We start from the raw sequence: 24,067 nt of genomic DNA, 5'->3' as shown, positions 1-24,067 counted from the left end.
CGATTGCACTCTTCTTGCCGCGCACGAAACGAATACTGTGAATTCCGTGGCGCTCGGAGGCCGAATAAAAGGGAGCAACCGATTCGATCGGGCTCGATCTACGCTTCCTACCAACGCGGCGTACACTTTCACACAACACTTGGCCAGGCTCGTCACTTCTTTATTTATACGGAATAGTGGACGGGCGAGTAGTCGCGGTGAAAATTTAGGCTGTATGTTAATTCACAACGTCGACGAGTAACGTCGAGTATGGAGAATACGTCGTGAAATGGCACGGGTATCGGCTAGATCTCCAGTCGTTCGTCATACCGGTTCGTTATGGATCTATACCTTCGATGGATCGAGACGACAAGATCGCTTTGGTGTCTTGCGGAAGTGGTATCTATTTTTCGGGGTCGATCGTGCTGGGGTAGGTCTGGGTCAGGGAGTCTGTGTGTGATCAATGGTACCAGTTGGGAGTTCTGTGGTTTAATGAGGGAAAAGTTTGATGGAATTGAACGAGGAATCGGGTTGGAAGTTTCAGATGGCTATTGTAGTGCTTCGGTTGTAGATTGCTGTTTTATAGGTGTTTAAGAGTAACTTCGGAGGAACTCTCTGTTGGATTGGCAATCGTGGTTTCAGGGATGGTCTCCCAGACCTGATGCAGATACTGTGCACGCAATTCTATCGCGCTGTATTGTTGAATAATCACTGAGTGTGGGACCGAGTTCTTCATTCATTATGAAGTTCTTATCGAATGTTTGACGTTAACGATGCTGGAGACAAATATTTGAAAATGTGGAGCAAATTTGAATCATGAGGCGAGTGTCTGTTTTATTGATTCTTGCAAACAAGAGGAATGGAACGATTGAAAGCTTTCTGTGGGTGAAGGTCAGTGACGAATTTCTGAATTTTATGGCAAATAGATACCTAGTATATCTCTTTTTCAAGTGTATTAGCTCACAATATCGAAGGAGGGAGTATAAGCAATGTGGATGAAAGTAATTTAATGTAGAAAACTCCTGTTCGTGAAAGAAAATAATAGGTAGCTGTAAAATGAGGAAAGTTGGAATCACATTTGCTTTGTGTACTAATGCAACCGGTAGCTATAAATTGCCTTTGTTTGCGCACAAATACGAAGCACTGCAGAATTCCTTACTAGATGTTTACAAACATGAGAAAAACGCATGGGTCACTGGAGTGGTTCTGGAAGTCGACTGCTACCTAACCTAAGATAATATCAGTTGCAAAATATTTACATACGAGCAAGGCAGGAAAAGTAATTTCAACAGAACCACTGATCTATGATATATACGTACATATAGTGTACCTACTGATGTAACGAAAATAAATAATCTTGACAGCTTAATTAAAATAATTTCGTTATTATGGAATAAAAAATATAAAAATTTTGTTACTTGTATAATACTTTGAGCAGCTGATTCATCGCGTTCCAATGATATCTGTAATCTCAAATAACTCCGTGATAATTATTCCTGGACTATTACATATCGTGCTAATAAATTGTAATAAGTTAAAAAATTATTTTTGTATTATATACAGAGATACATATTATATACAGATGGATTGAGTAACGATTATTGGATCCCATTGTACCCCGTGCACACCTCCTAATAAATTCCTAGTAAATTGTAATAAATAATTAAAATATTATTTTTATATTATATACAGAGGTACAGGTACAGGGTGGATTGAGTAACGATTATGAGATACCACATTGTACCCCATGCACATTGTACCTCCAACCCATCTCTACTCGAATTCGACGTGCCTGGTCCGAAGTCAAATCCACGAATAAACTCGAACGCAGATCACGCGTGCTTTATATAGTCAGCTGCATGCCGAAGATCGGCCGAAAAGTCACGATCATTACCGAAACGAATAATAATCATTGTCTGATTATAATAATCAATTATTCTCTTCGATCTCATTACAAATTCCTGCTCTAAAAAATTTATCGTTGACAACAGATTTAATAATTTCTATATTTTTTCCAAAATTATAATTATTTTTCCAAACACCCTAAAATTCCCTGCATAGTCGCACATCTCGATTATATTAACACTAAACATACCAAGCGGGGTCAAATAACCCTTTTCAAAATTTACTTTATAATTGTACATTTATTGTTATTTTTTCCGCTCATCTGTCTTTCTGTAAATTCTTATATTATCTGATTGTTTAATTTCTAGCTTTCCGTTTTTATTTTAATTTATTTTTTTCCGAGGAAAATTCTTTGCATACCTTATGTTAAGAATACGAGGGCTTATTTAATCCCTTATGGTAAGAATAAGTATGTGTAAACTACCTGTACGTTTAGCGTTAATTAATTGCAAAATGGACTAAAAATATTCATCTTTATCCGAAGAAAATAAAACGACGTAACTATTTCGCAAAATTTCAAATTTCAAGTCACACTGCCATGAACCAAATAGCATAATCCGTCACGATCTCACGGTACCAAATAATTCCATATATCAATACAAAGATACCGATGTTCCCGTCAGCCTGGCACGTAGCAGCTACGTCAGCTAGTTCGAATTGCAGTAGGAAAGTATCCGAAACGAAAAACGCGAGCAAAGGATGAAACTAGAGAGTATGGTCTTTACTTTGCTCGTTACTCACTCGCACGCGACGAGGATTTCTGTGTAAGCTGTCTTATCAAGCGTCTAGTTAACGTCCCGAGAGAAATGAGATAAGATGATGTAGGACGCAGGATTGTATCTCACCTGTAGCCAGTGACAGTGGGTCAAGGTATATGGGTCACAGCACCCTCATGCGGGTGGGACATCGCTTTATTGTCTGCTTGGATGACTAACGTTATCATCAGCCTTGCCTTATTTACACTTATCGCCAGGGTCAGATCGTCGCCATGATTTCAGGCCTTTTCACGGGCAAGATTCAGCTTCGTCCAGCGACCGGACTCTTATCCTCTGTGTACATATCAAAGATAGCGACGTCTTCCCGAAAGAATAACGTAATCGAACGATCACGACTAATTGGATCACGTCATGTTCAAGATTATGTCATCACGGATCGTAACTCTTGTAGCGTGTCATTGTGTGGCAAGCGTGTTGCGTTAGGCGTAATTGAATTACTAATCTAGTTGTCCGTGTTCCCGTCACACGTTTGAGATTGCATTTGTTCACCGATAGCGAGCTAAATTTTGGCTCATCCTTTTGGCCTCACGGTCGAACGCTAACAATATAGCACACGCGAAACGTCATAATTCAAATGGTACCGTGAAGATAAATAGGTCTGTATAATCGTGTTTTTATCTTAATAAAAGTCGACATTAATTCTGTCTAAAGTACCTGCATGTTTGTGCTAATGGCATAGCCAAACGCACTATTTTGATGGGTTTAATAATTCCAATGACACTTTGTTGCCGTCGAGAAGGTAACGAGCGAACGTTACTGTCAATAATTTTCCATCGTTCATGGCACATTTTTATCAGACCCTTGGGAGAAAAAATAAAAGAAATTGGTAAAATTTGAACGACACTGTCAAATTTGGTCTTTGACAGAATCTAAAACCCAAGTTCTTCCAAATTCTACCAAATTTTGTTTCCAAAGGAATTATTAACATTTTTATTAGACTCTTGGGAGAAAAAATAAAAGAAATTGGTAAAATTTGAACGACACTGTCAAATTTGGTCTTTGACAGAATCTAGAACCCAAGTTCTTTTAAATTCTATCAAATTTTGTTTCCAAAGGAATTATTAACATTTTTATTAGACTCTTGGGAGAAAAAATAAAAGAAATTGGTAAAATTTGAACGACACTGTCAAATTTGGTCTTTGACAGAATCTAGAACCCAAGTTCTTCCAAATTCTGGCAAATTTTCTTTCCAAAGGAACCCCAGCCGCATAAGGGAGAACGGTATATGACACGCGGGATAAAAAGATGGCGACTCCGATGGCGGCTGACGAGCGAATACCATGGCGAAAATATGAAAATTCTTCGTACGTGCGAGCGTCACGAATTCAAATTGCGGTCGCGGGGCACGTTCTTACCGCTAGCTGGAACGTGATCGATTAATTTACCGAGCGAAAAACGAGACAGAGGCATTAAAAGAAGCCTGGAAGACGCATAAATTATCCGACACTTTCGTGCATACGCGACCGGATCCTCTTGCTGTTACTCGCGTTTTGCCTCCCTGGTCCAATCAACACTCGCGTTTCTCGCCGACTTTTTGCTCCGTAAGGCACGCACTCGTCCCGTAAATTATGCTCGTCTTCCCCATACCCCGGCCCATTCACTGCAAAATACGTGCACCTCGCTGTGTACCGTCACGAGGAGAGTGGGAAGGGGGCACGCGGTTTCTTACCCTGAATAATTGAATTCCAATGTCGAGATGACGGAACCTCATTACGAGCAAAACTTGTTCGATATTGAACGTAACGGTACGCCAATCGACGCGGCCGAATCGCGGCGAAATCGGCGAGGAACAATTACTGAAATTACGATTTTCGACGATTTACCCTTTTGTGGCTTGATTTCGGTGAAAGTAAAATTGCTAGTGATTTTATTTATATTTTTTCTCTATCTTTTGTTTGGTAATACACGTGTGGTGCGTAGATAATTATTTGTGTAAAAATTTTCGAGGCATAGGAGTATGAAGTCGATGGAATTTTTATGTCGAGTGTTTGAAAATTGGATGAACTTAAATTGTGGAAAATATAATTATTCGTGCAAAAGTTTGGTGATATAGGTGAGTGATATTTGTGAAATTTTTATTTCGAATGTTTGACAATTCGTTGGATTTAAATCGTAGAAAAAATAATTATTCGTGTAAAAGTTTTGGTGATATAGGTGAGTGACATTTGTGAAATTTTTATTTCAATTGTTTGACAATTAGATGGAGAAATTTAAATTCTAAAGAAGATAATTATTCGTGTAAAAATTTTGATAATATAGGTGGATGATATTTATGAAATTTTTGTGTCGAATTAGATGGATTTAAATCGTGGAGAAGATAATTATTCGTGCACAAATTTTGGTAGCATGAAATATTGATGAAATTTTTATATCGAGTAATTGATGATTGGTGGAATCACAGTTGTGCGGATTATTTGCTGATATTATGCAGTGTAATTCAGGAATTGTTACGTGCTATGGCAACAATCGGTGGTTATTGATTTACCTACAAGTGGTTGAATTTGGGTTGCGTGGATGTGATGCTCGAGCGAATGCTAATTGCTGGTCACAAATGTACGATGATTATGCAGTGAAAATGAAATAGTTGGTTACCAAAGCATAGTGTCGGGTAAACAAATTTATATTCCAATAACTTGTTGATCATAATATCATACATACTTTACTTCTGCAATTTGGAAAAAGAAAAATATGTAGCATGATTGTTTTTAATAGTATATACTATTTCTCAAATCATTTCTCTTCAAAAAAGTCACAAAAATTCACGAAACCACGGAACGCTGCTTTTGTTTAAAAAATTTCTCAAATTAACAATGACTAACTTGGAGTGAAAAATATAAATATTCATTATAATTATAACCTTTATAATCGTAAATATATAAACATAATTGCAAAATAATTACAAAGGAGTAACCTTAAGCAACTAAAAGCAAAATTTGTTATCCATTTTTGCAGAAAACACGTATTTAACGAATCTCTCTTAAACTATCCCCATAATTAACTATCCCAACACGAGTTAATATCTATTAGCTGATATTTATTAAATTCTAATATCCACCCAATCCAGCCATAAATAATGCAAATCTGCTGGCAGATAATTATCCGAAGGCAGTTACACGAAACAAAATGGTGACCCTGTTGAAAGGCCACGAATTTCTGACACAGTTTCACGAATTTACATAAGATAACGAGAATTGTTTAGCCGGGCAATTATCTGGATGATGTTTAGGTCCAAGTTCAACACGCGTCGCGTAATTAACTAAACACGACGCAACGATCGTTCCAATGGAATTACAACACCCTGACGGAAAGGCTGGAATTCCATGTAAAGAGAGATGGAAGGATCGTTAACGACGGTGCTCGTTAAATGTTTGCCTTAGCCTTACGAATCTGTAGACAAGGGCAAACGACTGTTACATTGACCCGATTTCAAACCGCAACGGTAACCCACGTAATATCTCTAAGGTGCCACAAACTTCTTAGAATCTCGCCTAGTAAGGCCTTAGCTGCCTACGCATCGGACGAAACTGTTTTATGGACCCGTGGTAGAATCTCAGGCTCGAGTTTCACAGTTTCGTGAAACTTTAACCTCGTCTCGAGATGAACCATGCATAATTCGTTTAATAAAACCACCGGGTTTGGTTTGAAGTTCGTTTGTCACGCGGTGTTTCGAGGGATGCAGATGAGAGTGCAACGCAGGTTACTAGATTATAGGGAAACTGCATACGTTACTCCCTAGGCATTCTGGCGGGGACGTTTCGTCACTAGTCACTGCATATTCGTATCTTCTTTTATTTTATTTTTAATTTGTCTATGGACGATTTAATTTGTTCATGATAGGTGAAAATGAAGTATGCGAACGTATGTTGGAATATTTATATAGATGGATAGTTTATTTTTAATCCATAGGTTATAAAAATAGACTTGATTTGCCAATGGTGTCCATTCATATCTACTACGCTCAGTCAGGAAGAAATACAATGAGACTGAAACATTGAATACAAATCTGAAGTATGAATTATAAACTGAACGCGCTTAAATTTTATCTGATACTAAACTTGCTGTTATAAGGGAGCTACTATTATTTGGGTATCGTGATTGTAAGTTTAATTATAATAAATTGTAACGAGAGTATTTCCTGTATTAACTGTAGTTAATTAAAATATATCGAATAAAATTAATATACAATTGAAACCGTATTCTAATTGAACCTTTAAATTTAAAAATAAAGTTTTAAAAATCAACTAACTTCCATCAAACTTACAAAATATCAAAATTAGAAACTATTTATCCCAAAATCCTGTTCATCCTTTACACTAATCATTTCCAAACTCTTTAAAACTTATCGAATATTAACAAAACACAACAAAATTTGTAACCTTCTGAAATACCCAAATACCCCAATTACTTAGACGAACATATCCCAGAATCGATTCTTCCCAAACACCTCCATAGCCTTGCCAGAAATCCCTAAACTTCCCAAACCTATCTTCTCCCTCGACCAATCTCCAAAAGAACTTTTCAAAGTTGCCTGAAAATTCGAAAATTTTTACAAAACCCATCACACTCGATCCATCTACGACATCCATCCACCCGATCAGTGAAACCCTTGCAATTAACGCGATCAGCGTGGCGCGAGCTCGTCTTCGTTAATGTTTGGTCGTTGGGAGACAATTGGTACTACGTCGGGTGGCGGGAGGCGTGAAGAATTTCGTGTGACGAAAGTGACATTGATCCAGTCTGCTGGATCCACGAAAGGCACAGAGGAAGGACGCGTATGTACGAAAGGGTCTGACACGGTGGCGGAGGCGGAGACGATGGAGGTGGCGGTCCGGATTGACATTCGACGTTGTTGGTGGTCGTTGCTCGATCGCGTGTCACACACAATCGTCGGTGGATTGTTCGTTACCCACGGACATTGTCATTTTCGCGGGTGTGTGCACGTGGCGGGCGGGCGTGCAGGTGAAACAACGCCGCGTACACGGACACTCCGGCTGATTTAAAGGCTGTCACATGCAACATCTGCCAATGCAAACGCACCACTCAAGGTTGACGATCCCCACCGACCAAGCGGGTCGGCTTCTTCAATAGTTATAATTTACTATAAAACGGCAAAACGACCACGGTACCTTTAGACTTTTCACGCCCGGCATAGGCACGTGCACGAGGCAGCACAACGATATCGTGTGTAGCCACGAGATCGAAATCCCGCCTGTGTGTGCCCGCCCGTCGACTACCAGCAAACCGAACGCACGCTGCATATGCCATTCGGGACACGCGATATGTCGAGCCACGCGACAATGCAACGAACACTCGTGATCCTGCTCTGGATAAGTTATTGCGGCTACGCGTTCCCGCGAGTGGTGAGTTACGTTTCTTCTCTTTCTCTCCACTTTTTCCTGCCTCTTCTTCTTCTTCTTCGTGTCCACCGCGAGATGGATGATAAGGTAATTACTTGTAATGGAAGAATGGCTTGCTCAGGTGTTCGCGATGGTCTCTTTGGGCGGCTTGCTTTCTTCGTCTTGATTCGCGCGGTCTTGGGTAACGAATAAGTGGGCTACCTCGTGGTATTTTTCGTTATAGAATGTCTACTTATTTTTCACTTTGAGAAATGTTCCAAATTTTTCTATCTCTAAAACACAGAATTCTTAGGAATTTTTGCTATCTTGCCGAATGATAAATCATTTTAAATTATGTGGAATAAAATATAAGTATTTATTTTGAATATGATCAAAAATTAAAAATTAATTCGATGCTCTGGCCCTAAATTTTTCAAAAATTAAAGTTAGAAGTTTGCTTCTTTATTTTTACGTATCGAAGTATGTTTGTTGTGGTATATTAACGTGGCGGTATTTATGTAGAGTAGAGAACTGTAGTGGCAACGATTATCGGGTATCTGTTAATTTTTAACGAGTAATTGGATCGTGAGTTTCAAATTTCGAGAAAGTTTCAATTTGTCGGAATACTTAATTCGTTAAGTAGGTGAAATTATTAACGATGTCGTTCAAGGAAGAATCGAGATGATTATTTATGTGCTAGGTGTGTAGTTAGAGTCGTAGAACATTATTGGAAATTCGTGCTGTTTCTTATGGCGTACACGACTATACCTTTCGTAGTTACTTCTCTCACAGCTCATTCCCGACTATCTTTTTTACCCAGTGCATGGTTTTCTTATCCCGCGCAAATAGACTACGTAGATTTATGAACATGATACGAAGTTACCAGGTATTTTAGAGCAACAGTCGTGCTGTGAAGTAAGACACATGAAATTCATGCCTCGAATTTTCTATTTTGAGCTTAATGATATTTTAAACGCTTGTAATAATATTGCGACTGTGGAGGGGATGAAAACAATGAAAGTCACGTGAGCGAATCATTTCCAGCAATTATTAAAAATATTATTATTTAAATGTAATTAAATGTTCAATATTCTATATTATTTAAATATTATTAAAAATTTCTGTATTAAGAATATTATTATTTAAATGTAATTAAATGTTCAATATTTTATATTATTTAAATATTATTAGAAATTTCTGTATTGTTGATATTATAGAATATTAAAAATTAGAAAAATTTGAAAAAGCCTTTAGAACGAGGTTATTAATTATTTCATTCGGTTTACTTTCTAGTCGAATTTTAGATTGCTGTTCGTTAATTGTCATACTTTTATACTTAGGTTCTGAGGAGCAAGGAAAGGAAGCTGCCTGTGTCAAACATGCAGATGCAGTACAATATTACGAGAGCAGAGGTCGATGATCTACTGCCGATAGATGAGGTGTCGTACATCGATTTCAATTCATCTCCTTCGAATCCATCAAAGAGGCCGAACGTCTGCAACGACTGTGGTAATTAAGAATGCTGTAATTAGAGCGATAGACTGTATAGGTACCGTGAGACACGACTGTCTTTCGTTTTCTCGAAATATTTATTCGCGGAGTAGGGGGCAACTTTGTGGCCACTTTTATTCGTAATTACTTAGCTTAACGACTGTTGACATTATTCAATTGCAGAACCGAGACAAGAATTTTCAAATTATGGGGTACGTAATTTATTTTATGGAAACAGTTGAATTACTTATAACTATTTATAATTCGTGACAAATTTATTTGTCAGTTTTTAAATAATTACATTTTCGTATTTATTTTCAGTGTTTCACAATTTTCATTTGTTTCTGCATTGCTATACATAAAATTTCAATAAAAATTGTTCGACAAGGACTTTAATAAGGACTTTCATAGGAATTCTATTTTACTAAATTTTTGCTATAATGCAAACAGAATACATTCACAATTATACCACATGGTTTACAAGTCTTACCTCCATTGCATAAATGGTACGGTTTATAAACAAGAAATTCGATAAACAATCTTATAAAAATAACTTACACTGTATCAAATTCCTATAAAAAAATAATAATAATTATTTAATAATAAAGGAATATATCTGTTATTAATTTAGTGAATTATATAATAAATAATTCATTAAATTTATGTAATAAAAATTATTTATAAATGGAAACAACAACGATTAACGATTAGAGCCAATGTCAAGTTAATTTTGGAAAAAAATTGAGGTATTTTTTGAAAAATCAACAGCCATAGCTTACCTGTGGTATCAATTTCTGCCTGTTTGTTACAGTCTGTGGCGTGGGCCGGAAAACAAGGATCGTCGGTGGGAACGTGACAAGCGTTTACGAATATCCCTGGATTGTTAGCATGAGTAAACAAGGCACATTTTACTGTGCCGGCAGTTTAATCACGCGGAAGCACGTACTCACAGCGGCTCACTGCATGGAAGGGTGAGTATCGTCACGATATTTTCCCACATATTTATTAATTCGTTTTAACCCCTTTGGTAACTTTATCGAATCAGTTTTCAGAAAAGAGGAGAAAATGATATATAAATTAAACAGACTGAAATTGAACAAAGCGAATGAAATTGCGGAATTCCGACGATAGAATTATACCGTGATTCTGCATACTTTAACCTATTTTGCTTTTACTTCGCATAGATATCGAATGGAAGAATTTTATTCCATTCAAAATTTAATATTCGTCATAATTATCGTGAATTATGGGAATGTATTATGATAATTATTTTCTGTACGAAAAATTCAACAAAATTTCGTTTATTTAATTATATTATATGGAAATAGACTGCAAATTTGAATTCCTCTGAATTCAACTGAATTGCTCTTCCGTTGTAGAATTTTTTTCCAATTTCTTCGTCAAATTTCCTCGATTACAAGCAAATTTCTAACGCCTATTTTCTTCCACGCTATTAATACCAGAGTGAAAAATTGAATGTTTGTCTTCAATTTTCTTTCTCTGCCTGCAGCAATAAATCCGCAGGTACTCACACGTCAAACGCTATTTACAATGATACCAGATGAATTATCATTACTTAAGTGGTAATTTTCTAACTTTCTTTCTATGCGAGTGTCAGTGTGTTCTTTTCTACCATAACATTTTTAATTATACCTTCCACTGTCATTAATCCATTTAATTCTCATCTATCATAAGATATTTTCTAAAGAAATCTAGTTGGAATTATTTTCTAATGTAATTTTACATTTAATGGCAGGAAGAGGCAACGCGAGTCGTTTCTATAGAGATGTTAATAAATTTCAGATTTGACCGAAGAAGCATCAAACTCGTTTTGGTAGACAACGATAGAACAAAAATGGACAAAAATGCCATAATTCGTCGAGTCAAGTCGGTCGTTATTCACGAAGACTTTCACGCGTACACATTTAACAACGATATCGCCATCATCGAAATGGATCGACCAGTGAATGTGAACGGTGTCGTGCGAACTGCCTGTTTACCTGAAGACAGTGAGTACACATTTACTGTTTGGAAAGGAGAAAAGATATAGAGTTGAATATTCGTTGTAAACAAGCGTGTGAGTAAAGGAACAGATACGAAAGAAAAATATCTGAAAAGAAAATTAATTAATACCTTTGATCTTCGATTCATTTTTCGAATATAAAAAAAATATATAATTTATATTTTATATTCCAATAAAAGGTATAAACTTTATAACATGTTTAATATAAATGGCCATAAACGTTTATAAAATACCTTTGCACTCGGTCTTCCTGTGAAGAAAGATAATTCGTGTCCTACATTTCAGTGAAGTATATTATATATTTTAAAGTTAAATATAAAATATTATACAAACAAGTGAGATTTATCTCCTCTCCAGCTTTATTTATATTTCACGTTTATTTCATTTTTATATATACTCTGTATGATTTTCTTTTGAAACAGTTAAAATATTTTTGTAGGTATATTATCGTTTCTTAGCAGTATATAGAATTATAATATGCAATTTTATGTTATAATGAGGTACAATATTTTGTATTTTATAGAAGCCATCGACTATACTGGAGCTACTGCCACGGTAATTGGTTGGGGTCGGACAGGGGAAAGTGAACCAGTGAGCAATGATTTGAGAAGAGTCAATCTTCCAATCTTATCGCAAGAGGAATGCGATCAGGCAGGCTATCAGAAAAATCGCATCACTGAAAATATGTTCTGTGCTGGGTATCTGGAGGGTGAACTCGATGCTTGCTTTGTGAGTATTCAATTAAGGGATGAAAATAAAGGAGAAATAAATTTTCCTGATTTCTTATGAATAAAAATAGAATGCAAAATATCTATTTATAATTATATTATTATTAAATTTCTGTTTATAAATATATTATAAATAAAATGAATTTAATAATAAACTGTTTCGTGGAATTTGAAGAAATAAATTAGAAAATTTGTAGAATGCATTAATTTTGTAATAATATTACATGCAAAATCATAAAGTACATGGGTCTGTGTAAACTTTCTATTTTTATTTTATTAAATAATAGCATAGTAGATGGACTGTAATAGATGTGATAATTAATTAATTATACTATTTATATTTGCCAATAAATTATCTGTAATGACTAAGATTGTCTGTAATAAACAATAGTTGTTGAATATTAGAAATTAAATATTGCACTTGCAATTAGGAACTTCTAGTAGATCTTTATAAATTGGAGTTCATTAAATTTTATATATTCTATTTTTATTTGTAATAAAGCAATATAGTATAAAATAGTAGTAACTATAATTTGAAGTAAAAATGACTCTATTATAATATTTTATTATTTTCAGGGTGACAGTGGTGGTCCTCTTCATGTGAAAGGAACATTTGGACATTTGGAAGTAGTAGGTAATATTATTATTCGATACCTATTATAATTTATAATGCAATATATATTTAAAAAAATAACCAATACTATTATTTATTATTATTTCTATTCAAAATAATGGCTAATATTTTTATTCGCTGTTTATTACAATTTTTAACATAATGTGTTATTATTTGCTATATATGTTAATTAATTATATGTTAATTACTAATAATATGTTATTATTTGTAATATTTTATTATTTCCCTTCGTTTTAATCTATGATATAATATATGTTAATATTAGCAAATCACATTATGGTTAACTATATCTATCTTATAATAGAATGGAAATAGAATGGAAATTTAAATTACTTTTCTATTCAGGTATCATCTCATGGGGTCGCGGTTGCGCGAGGCCAAACTTACCAGGGATCTACACAAAGTTGACAAATTATCTCGGATGGATGAAAGATCATCTGGATGGCGAATGTGTGTGTCCACCTCCTCGCCGATATTAACTTAAAAAATCATAAGACTTAATTATAAGAAAAGTACATATTGCTTAGGAACACGCATACCTTTCGAACACCGTTGTATAACACTTTTGATTTCATTGAGACATTCGACGAAACGGTACGATCAGTATTAGGATAAAGTACATTCGATTGTTAATTTTATCGTACGTTCATAAATATTTGCACATTTGTCTATTAACGTTGACGATCTGACTGTAAATAGTCGTGGATTATGTACAATCAAGCCATCGTAGCTTATCATTAATTTATTGCAATTGTTAATTCAGTTGCACGTAGCTGAGGTGATCTAGTCCAGTGTATATACATGAAGAAGTTCCGATTTTCTGTGATGTCGCGTTTTCTGTATGAAAAACAGTTGTTGAATAAAGAATATATTTACCAGTAGCTTTGATATCATCTTTAAAAACGTCCATTACGTGAAATAAGAATTGCAGATTACTTTAAAAGCCGGTACCAAAGTTTTGACAAGATGAATTTCAAATTCAAGAAAGAGCATCTGAGAATTACTGTTATTAAAGCAACGAGATATTACAAATATGATACATGGGTGAGAGAGAAAGTTAGAAATGAAATTTTTATGCAAGAATGAAATTACGATTAACGAGCCAACGATAATTAAAATGTAAACAGGTGTGGGAAAATAAATGGCTAAGAGGAAACTTCAATTTTTATCGAAGGATGGAATTATTTCTGGAGAAAGAGGTAATGTTCGAAATGAAATGAAATTAAAGTTCGAATCATTTTGATCACGGTTGAGGATTGTCGAAGTTCGCGAAATTCTAGGCTGAGATTTGTCCATGGTGAACGTGTCGACCTCACTTTCTGGTTAATTGTGGAAAAAAAGGCTGGTCACGAGCAAACCGTTAAAAACTAACGGTTGCTGAAAGGATGACTCGAAAAAACTGTTGGACATCGCGACGAGATGTTAGATAAACGACAGTCCTCGATCGAGATGAACGGGCAATAACAGAAACCGGGTCAGTAGTCAGAAACGTTTTGCTTTCAACGGTGAATGTGGGTTAGTGAAACCTCCAGACCGTTACCAGCGGCTCCTAATTCTTCCCGAAATGAAACAGGAATGGCGGTTCTTCGAATTTATCAAACAAACGCAATCTTTGTTATCTTATAAAACAATAAAGCTTAATAATAAATAAGTAAGAGATAGATAAATATTTATCATTAAAGAAGTAACTTTCAATTATCGATAACTCTTCTTATATAATTTTCAGCTTTCTGATGACTGTGGAAAGTGTTTGGCTTGTAAGAAATATTATATTTTTTGTATTCTTTAATTTCAATATCACTTTTTCCCAAAAGTTTAATCAATGATTAGAATAGAAGAATATTGCCCAGTACAGTTGTATGTTTTCATAGCAACAAAGATAAGAGATCTCAAGTCCATTATTTTCACTTATTTAATTATTTAATATTATTATTTATATATTCATCCACAATTTTAATTCTAAAAATTGTCACAATATTTGAAATATTTTTGAATTTGCAGTATGAACTTTTGCATTATCCTGTATCTCCAAAACTAATTTAAATTTAATTAATTAATATTATCATGTATATATTCATCCACAATTTTAATTCTAAGAATTATTACAGTATTTTCTATATTTTTAAATTTGCAATGTGAACTCTTGCAGTACTGTGTATCTCCAAATCTAATTTAAATTTAATTATTTATTATTATCATTTATATATTCATCCGCAATTTAGTTTTAAGAATTATCACAGTATTTTCTATATTTTTAAATTTGCAATGTAAATTCTTGCGATATTGTGTATCTCTAAATCTAATTTAAATTTCCAATACTCCCATTACGGGTATCTAACATTGATATTAAGCATTTAATAATCCCTTCCAAAAATGTAACATGCGAAAACGCGTGAAGAAATTTCCAAATTACCGTAATTCCATTGTCAACCATAAAAGGAACGACTTCAACGCGTATCTGAGAAATTCATTCTTCAAACCACCGAAGCAATTGAATTCGAAGAGCTAACCAGATAAAGCAGTGGACCGAATAAAACCGCAGGACACTAAACCAAAAACAACCCTTATAGTAATTCTCAGGAAGGAAAACTCTTATTGTACGTCGTAAAAAGCACGTGACGGTCTGATGCTCATGTACGAACCGTCCGTGAAAAAGCTCTGACAGTGTTCCAACAGCGGGCAACTTTTTTAATAACATCCTACCATGACAAAACTCATGACATTTCGCCAGGCGAATTTCATTCGTCAAGGACGGACCGCACGTCCACGTCCCCGTCTGTCCATTCGTCCAGTAAAAGAGAAATTTTTTGAAAGGGCACCGAAAGCGTGTCTTTATTTCTCCGAGTGGGGCAGGTCGAATCGAAAGAATAAAAGTAGTGCGACCGATACTGCAACGGTGGGAAGAAATTCTCTCGGTTCATCTCGAGAAGATGTCCGCGGATGAGTGCCTCAGGCTTGCCCGTCACAGTCACCGGCAAACGTCACGATTCCTCGCCCACGATTTTCTGCTCGCTCCAACTACACGGTGTCCAACAGTCTCGTCGAAGACAATCCATTTCCGGGATTCTTAACTTCCTAGAAAACCTAGAAAAACAACGTAGAATTTTACATTTCTAATTTCTAACGTTGGAACGCAAACGGCTGCAACCTCTAAGGAGAGTAACCGCCATTGGAATATCAAGCAGTCGCAAGTGCTCGATTCCCACTTAAACAAAGGCTCCACTATGTAACCGAGGTGATCGACGCGATTTTTATTTCAGTTTTAATCTCGAAGCTTCGAAATTAAAACGAGGATCATCGATGGGCAACGTCAGACACCTCGAAACAGAGGGTCCGTAGAGCTGCGTGACACGAATCCACGCGACCACGTCCATCTTGCCAATTTCGAAACGAGAGGATCATGTGCGTTCGGCGTCGCATACTGAATGGGAAGAGCAACAGGACATAGTGAAAGAACTTTCTTCGCGAGCGAGTCGAACACTCGTTGTTGGTCTTGGTCGGTCAGTACGACGTCTTCGTGGAAGCGCGGTGAAAGCGTCTGCACCACGTCCGCCGATCTCCTGCAGCCTCTTGATGGGATCTAGGGGCAGAAGGTGAAGAAGAAGAGGAAGAAGAGGAAAAAGATCGAATGTACAAGTGGAAGGTGTGTCGGTGAGCGATAGGATGCCCGATCATGGAAAATTCTGTGAACACGTCGAGTGTCTAGGAAGCTTCGTCGAATGGGAAGACCTATCGTGACGTTTCTCCACAGTCGTTAAAGTGAAGATGTCTCGACGGAAGATGCCGAGGGGAACGTGGACCCTGGGATTGATCTTGTTGCTCTTTGCTCACGTCGCCTGTTTGAATGTTAAGTTCCTGCAAGACAATTCGATGACCACTGCGAATTATGGTGTAAGTAATACATTGGACAGTGAAATTGCTACCTGTCTCGACTTGGCTATGAGTGACGTTTAATGGGTGTTGTAAGTTGAAAGACAAGTAGTCCAAGGATTTTCAATTTGTCATTCGAGTTGCTGTAAATTTTGCTTTTCATTTGAAAGACTTTGTGCGATTAGTTTGTGAACGAAGACGGCAATTTTAGATATTTCACGTCAAATTCGAGGGACGTTTCTTAGGCACGTCAGTGTTATTAATGGTAAGAAATTCGTTGTTAGAAGTTGACTTCTTCCTGTGGATAACGTACGAGGTTCCTAGTTCGCTCGTATAGACACGAATTTAACGACGTAGGCCTTGACCCATAATTCTGATCGTGGTCACTTTCTCTGATCGTTCTTCTTGCTTATTTGCAATGGAAAGTGAGCGTACATTGGAAGAATGACCGATGTCTTTCTTTCAGACCACGAATTCGAGCCGAAATCGAAAGAGCAAGTTCTTGTTCGACGAATTGTTTGGCCTTGACATTAGTGGCGCCCTGGACGATGATGAGGGGGTGACAAGGAACTGCACGTGTGGTAAGATCATGTTATTCAAATATTGGTCTGGCCAATAAGTAATATCGGATTTTTTCCAGTAGATGGTGCCCATTTTTTAGTAAGAAGCACTGCTCCTGATGTGTTAACTATATTCACGTCCTAATTGGAATTATTTATTATAGGATAAAATAGCCAGTGTATTATCGAATACGATACCATTCTGCTTCAAAAGAAATCAATGCTATTTTATATTAAAAATATTGACATTATTTTTTGACCAACCAAATAATTATAAAATGACGATGACCTCAAGTTTCTGCCAAATGAGATCTTTTATATAATATAACATATATTTAAAAATTGATAATTATTTACAGTTATAAAGCAATAGATTACTATTTATTAAAAATACTCTTTGAAATATTTTATTGAATTATAACTAGTATATTAAACTAATAAGTTCGCAATAAAACTTCAATGATAGGTTACAAATTTTTATTATTAAATTATTATTAACCCTTTGCACTCGACGATCTTTTGGCTAGAGAAAAGTAGAAAATCAAAGATTCTCCACTAAAAAACTGACGATACTTTTTTGAGCTGTAAATAAAGAATTGTATAATAATAGAATTGTAAAATTATTTGATTTCGATACTTCGAAATGCATACTATTACATTACATTAAATTTGATATATTAATTAATATCGATCTGCCAAATTTTATGCAATGGTGACTGAAGCTCACCTCTCGAGTGCAAAGGGTTAAATATATATATATGTAAGCCTTTCTTTGTTGTTTCTCGCTATTTTTATTATCTAAATTTCAAAATCCGAATAAGAAACAAATGACACAAAGTATAACCCAAAATTCAGTCTAAATGAAATATACACTTCATGAACTCCCTATTCATTTATTACATCTTTGACTCCACCCCCCTTATCCATCCACCTTAATTTAACATTCATCAAATATCACCGATTCGACTGACTAAAATCAATCTTCCTTACCTCAAAATTCGTAACACTTATTACGATGTTCATCCAAAAATTCGACTACAAGAAATATCCATTCATCCACGTTGCTCAATCTGCGATAAAACAGCCGCAACCTCAACGATCAGAAGCTGAAGATTAAAATCTGAAATCTTCGAGGCACGATATAAATGGTAACGCGACAGTTGCACTAGCAGAAGAGAAAAAAGAAAGAAAGAGATCTACGAACTAGTTTCCACCGTCTTCGTTGCTCCTTATCACTACTGGCGAAACGAAAGTGCAATCGAAAAATCACTTTCCCCTATGCGACTTTGCAAACTTATTACATCACGTGACGGAATTTACACATGACCACGTGCAGTGTAATAACGCCAGCCAGGTACATATGATCGCGTGCTGGCTACCGATGTAACAGCCTATCGTAGAAAGCGTTTCTGACCGTTTCCGGCTCCCCTTAGCTACCGACGATGACACGTAACGAGCAATAACGAAGGAGGATTGCCTTTCAGAATGCGGTGTGTCCAATCAGGAGGATCGAATCGTCGGCGGGCGACCAACAACCCCGAACAAATACCCCTGGGTGGCGAGGCTCGTGTACGAGGGTCGATTCCATTGCGGAGCCAGCCTCGTTAACAATGATTACGTTCTTACTGCTGCTCACTGTGTACGTAGGTAAGTTTATTCAGCCTTTTCATTTATGCACGATGAATGTTGCTTTTCATCATACCATTTTCACCATACCATGCCTCCTTAAGAGTGGTTATGGTCTGCTTGGACGTATGGTTGTTGATATGGTAGGCAAGGTAGGTAAGTGGTTAGGTTAGGTTAGAAATGGAACGCAGAGATGTAGCAGCGTTGTTGGGATGAAAGGATTTCGAAGTTTCCGTGGCATACTTTTTCTCATGGAAGTTTACTATCGCGTGGAATGCTTTGATAGAAATGGAATGCTCAGGTGTGGGGATTTTGTTGAGACGAAGGCATTTTGAAATTACCGTGGTTCGTTTCTTTGTACAGGAGTCTGTTTGCGAATAAAATGCTTCGGTTGAAATGGAATGCTTAGATGTGGGGATTTTGTTGCAATGCAAGCATTCTGAAATTACTGTGGTAGATTTTTTTTCGTGGAATCTCTTAGCGAACAGAATGCTTTGGTAGAAATGGTAATGCCGAGGTGTGGGAAGTTTGTTGGAATGGAAGCAATCCGAAATTACCGCGGCATGTTCCTTTCATAGGAGTCTGTTAGAGTATGGAATAGTTTGGTAGAAATGGAGAACGCTGAGGAATGTTACTGCAGCGAAAGTATTCTCAAGTTATTGTTGCTTATATTTTAGAAAGGCTGTTGCTGTATGGAATGTAGCGTTAGAAATGGGATGCTTTGATATGAAAATATAATTGCACTAGAAGTATTCTACAGCTACTTACAGTATTTTCTATTTTTGGTGAACTTCTTCATATAAAATCAAACACTGAAATTAGGATGTTTATGTAAACTATAGTTAATATTTTTTAAATTGACAGTTCTGTTTCCGAAGAAGAGTTTCAATAAATTTTTATTATTTTAACATGCACTTACGTAACAAAGCTTCGAAAAATATCCAAAATTAATTCAAGTTTCACTTGTTTTCAGGTTAAAGCGGTCAAAGATCCGTGTAGTACTGGGTGATTACGATCAACACGTAAACACCGACGGACGAGCCATAATGAGAGCAGTAAGCGCCATAATTCGTCACAGAAATTTCGACATGAATTCGTACAACCATGACGTTGCGTTGTTGAAGCTTCGAAAATCTGTGAAATTTACCAAAACTATCAAACCAGTATGTCTGCCTCGAACAGGTATTAAATGACAACCAACGTGTTCAATTTCTCATCAAACGAACCATGAATTCAAAAAAATAAAACACTTTATCAAACAAAATTCTATATCCCCAATTTTATATAAATTTTCTATTTCCATTAAAAATAATTTAAAAAAAAGTAGATATTCCACATTGCTGAATTCAAATTTTAACTCTTCAAAGAAAATTGTAGAAGTACGCGTCAAGAGCGTTCACCTTTAATTATAGTCAACCATGTTGACACAAGTTTTTAGCACTTTTGTGACCAATGACGTAGCGTTGCACGTTTTCATGAAGACAAAGCCTTTGTTAAATCCTTCTACGAGTATTTTTAAAAAATTTTTCTTTTACAAGAATCTTCTGATATTTCTTCCTTAGGATAAAATTATAAATGTTTGACACTATCGTTTATTATTAGTGTCAGAAAATAATCTAGATAAACTAACTGATCTCCCTTCTTCCTTTCAACAAAGAGACTCACCAAGTTGTTTTCAGGTAGCGACCCAGCTGGTAAAGAAGGCACCGTGGTTGGCTGGGGTCGGACGTCAGAAGGAGGTACGCTGGCTGGACAAGTGCACGAGGTGCAAGTGCCGATATTAAGTCTGATACAGTGCCGTAAGATGAAATATCGAGCTAATCGAATCACGGACAACATGCTTTGCGCTGGTCGGGGCAGTCAAGATTCTTGTCAGGGTGACAGCGGCGGTCCTCTTCTTGTGCAGGAAGGCGACAGGCACGAAATAGTTGGTAAAGAATTAGTATAACATCCGTTTATCTTGCAACTGTCATGTTCACTTTCAACTTATCACGATTTATCGTTCAGGAAGTCACGTAATTTTTCCTTCTTTTCTTTCTTTTCTCTCGTTTTGTCGCTGAACGAGATAAACAGTTGCTGTGAAACAGATGATGAAGATTAGTAAAAATATTTAGTTTTGAGAATAACACAACTATCTCTTCGATATATTTTATACATTTGTTTGTAACTATGACTTCTTTTCTTTTTTCTTTTTAATGAATTTTAAGGAGATAGCAAATATATTTTTGATTTAAAGGCGAAATTGATTATTAATCGTTAAAATGATTTGTATGTCGTTTTAGATATGACTGTTTTTAATTTTTATGTGCGTTAATAGGTATAGTTTCTTGGGGTGTTGGTTGTGGAAGACCGGGATACCCTGGAGTGTACACAAGAGTAACTAGGTATCTAAACTGGATCAATACGAACATGAAAGAAGGATGTATATGTGCAAATTAAAAGACATTGACTAATTGTCCAGGACTGTACCTGTGAAAATCGATCTACGTGAATCCACGTGTTACCTTAAGGAGAAACAAAAGTATTTCGTAGTTCTATGAAATTATTTATTAATTTACAATTGCTGGAAGTCATTCTAATTTTACTAATTAGTAAAATATAATCCTGGAGTCCGGAAAATAAATTGAGAGTGCAAGCTACAGAATTGTTTAAAAATTCGTAGTTGTGCTAAAATAAGGAACTCCTGCAGACTAGTAAGTTAATGACTCAATAAAATGTGCATTAAAGACAATTTTATGTGTTAACAACAAGTATTATAAGTAATCGTTTGGTATTACTGCACTATACAACTTGTACATAATATGTTAATAAATTGTGAGATTAAAATAAGTATTTAACAATAACCAAAAATGACGAACAAACTGTTACAGAAGTAAGTTTCGCTAGCTATTAATATTTTTAAAAAATAATTCATTTTAGAATCATCGATATTGTTAAAAGGTTCAATTACTCGCTTTACACGAATACAAAAATTTAAAAAAAATGTAACGTCGGAAAATACAATTGACTTTTGATAACAAAATTGTTGATAACAGAATTTGTATGAAATTTGAATAAAAAAATTTGAAAATTTTATTCAAAATGGTCGTTTTCTTGCTTGATGCTTTGATGTATAATTCTCGTATTTATTATCATTAGTTTTCTATAAAAGAAAATTAACAAGGTGATTGCTTCTGAAAATGTCTTATTTTATAGCTATAAATGTAAAAGTTGTAATAGCTAGAAGGTATTGTATAATTCGAACCGAGCTATGTCACATCTTTAGTTGCGTGAATGGCGGCCGAACGTTGATGGAATAATCATCAATAACGGTTTTCTGTCGAACCACGATTAAATTAATGAAGCGAACATTCTGCTGAAATCGGGGCGACAGCATGTGCATCGATGCACTGTACACGTTTCAATCCATCTCAATGTTTGCCACGTGCAATATATATGTTTAATTGCGTAGACGCTTAACGTCATTATTGCAATTCTTTCTTAGAAATTAATAACGTTGGTCAATACTGTTTCCAATTGTTTCCATCTTTTCGATTTCGAGTTTAATTAATTTCGTAATATCGTAATTGAAAATTGAAATACCGTAAAATCTACTACAGCTTAAAATTTATTATTCTAGACCTACTGTAAAAGAATAAATTATTAAATTAATAACATGCAAATATTTTTTACTTTGGAAATTAATTGTTTCAATACATATATTTCAATTCGATTAAAATAATAATATCAAGCAATATTAAAAATGATATTGAAATTATTTGCATAATATTGCTATAATAAAATTATACAATTTAATATACTATAATACAATATAATACAATAATACAATTTTTATATTTCTCTAATAAAATTTACGTCTTACACTTGAATAAGAAAAAGAAATCCAAGCAGGAATTTTTACAATAACAATTTTTCTAAACTACCAATAAAAATTGAAAACCTTTTTATTTACTTAATAAACAAAATTCGACTCAAAATGAATAACTTTACATGAAATGTCTATTTTTAGTACTCTTAAGAGACTCATTCGTATTCATTCATAGATATGACGTTATCCAACAGCTATTCTTGTAGTGTCGTTGGAAAAATATCGATAAAAGTGAATTCTCGTAGTGGTATCGTAAAATCCAGAAGAGCTCTTGCCTCTACCACACATTCGAGGTTGCAGATAAACGACGAACGATATTACATGTATCGTAATTTAGACGAAAGTGGAAAAACCAGACCTTAATGGACATATCGAACGGTCTCGTCTCTATCTTGAACCGATGTCGCATTATTAGTACAAAACGTTAACGGTTGAACGGTACTGGATGACGCGACGGGCTTACGAATAATAAGACTTTTGCATATAATAAGATACAGACGGATAGTCATAAACGTCTTCTCTGAAATTTGCATAGTACATTCGAGGCAATGATTTTTGGCCCCGTCGAATAGGCGAAGAAGAATATTTTCTTCATAAGTATCCTGATATGTATTTCGTATAATTGAACACAACATGACGCATATAAATGATGATAAAAATAATTCTGTGTCATTAAAAATTTATACGTATACTTATTTATACTAAATAATTAAATTTATAATTTATACAATATTTATATTTTAATTTTAAATTTATATTTTATACGATAATTAAATTAATTAAATTAATACTAATAGTAAACGATTAGAATATATATATACCTTTTACAGGAAAGTTTTCTCAGTATTAAGATACTTGCACTATTGAAATGTGAACATAAAAATGTAATATTGTAAATCGTAATTAATATGCTAATATCATTACGATCAAAATTGCAATTAAAAACAGCTGAAATTTGAAAGACAAATATTTTTTATCCACATTTTAAATGGTATTTGTTAAAAATTAAGAGAACAAAAATTCCTACCACACCAAATACTATTATTTACATCAAACGCTGTTATTCAACACCATATTATTTTCACAATTATCCAGAATATTAGTAATCTTTCACAAAATTAGCTTTCATGCCTTGTTCGATTAGAGACGTAACTATATATACCTACTTACCTTCGTCATACCACTTCGCCAATTATCATTTGTGTGCAATACATTTACCCGCACATTGCACTCCTAATAGTAAAACCATATCACTGATCATTTTCACAAAT

General features: G+C 35.2%; 2 protein-coding genes across 2 annotated transcripts; both read left to right on the top strand.

Annotated features, from left to right (window-relative positions):
* The first annotated feature begins 8,864 nt into the window (after positions 1–8,864).
* LOC108550242 (trypsin 3A1-like) lies at positions 8,865–13,351 on the top strand. Its single transcript, XM_017903939.1, has 7 exons — positions 8,865–8,882; positions 9,337–9,505; positions 10,299–10,458; positions 11,291–11,496; positions 12,034–12,239; positions 12,815–12,872; positions 13,218–13,351. Exons 1-7 carry the CDS (start codon positions 8,865–8,867, stop codon positions 13,349–13,351), a joined length of 951 nt encoding a protein of 316 aa, XP_017759428.1.
* Positions 13,352–16,637: 3,286 nt separating this feature from the next.
* LOC108550241 (trypsin-1-like) lies at positions 16,638–21,367 on the top strand. The gene is made up of 6 exons (XM_017903937.1): positions 16,638–16,763; positions 17,209–17,323; positions 18,787–18,949; positions 19,902–20,110; positions 20,608–20,859; positions 21,246–21,367. Exons 1-6 carry the CDS (start codon positions 16,638–16,640, stop codon positions 21,365–21,367), a joined length of 987 nt encoding a protein of 328 aa, XP_017759426.1.
* The last annotated feature ends 2,700 nt before the right edge of the window (positions 21,368–24,067 follow it).

Source organism: Eufriesea mexicana, unplaced genomic scaffold, assembly GCF_001483705.2.
Source record: "Eufriesea mexicana isolate 0111107269 unplaced genomic scaffold, ASM148370v2 scaffold2645, whole genome shotgun sequence".
In the NCBI taxonomy this organism is placed as follows: domain Eukaryota; kingdom Metazoa; phylum Arthropoda; class Insecta; order Hymenoptera; family Apidae; genus Eufriesea; species Eufriesea mexicana.
The sequence above is the reverse complement of the archived record's forward strand: the minus strand, read 5'-3'. Positions and strand labels throughout refer to the sequence as shown.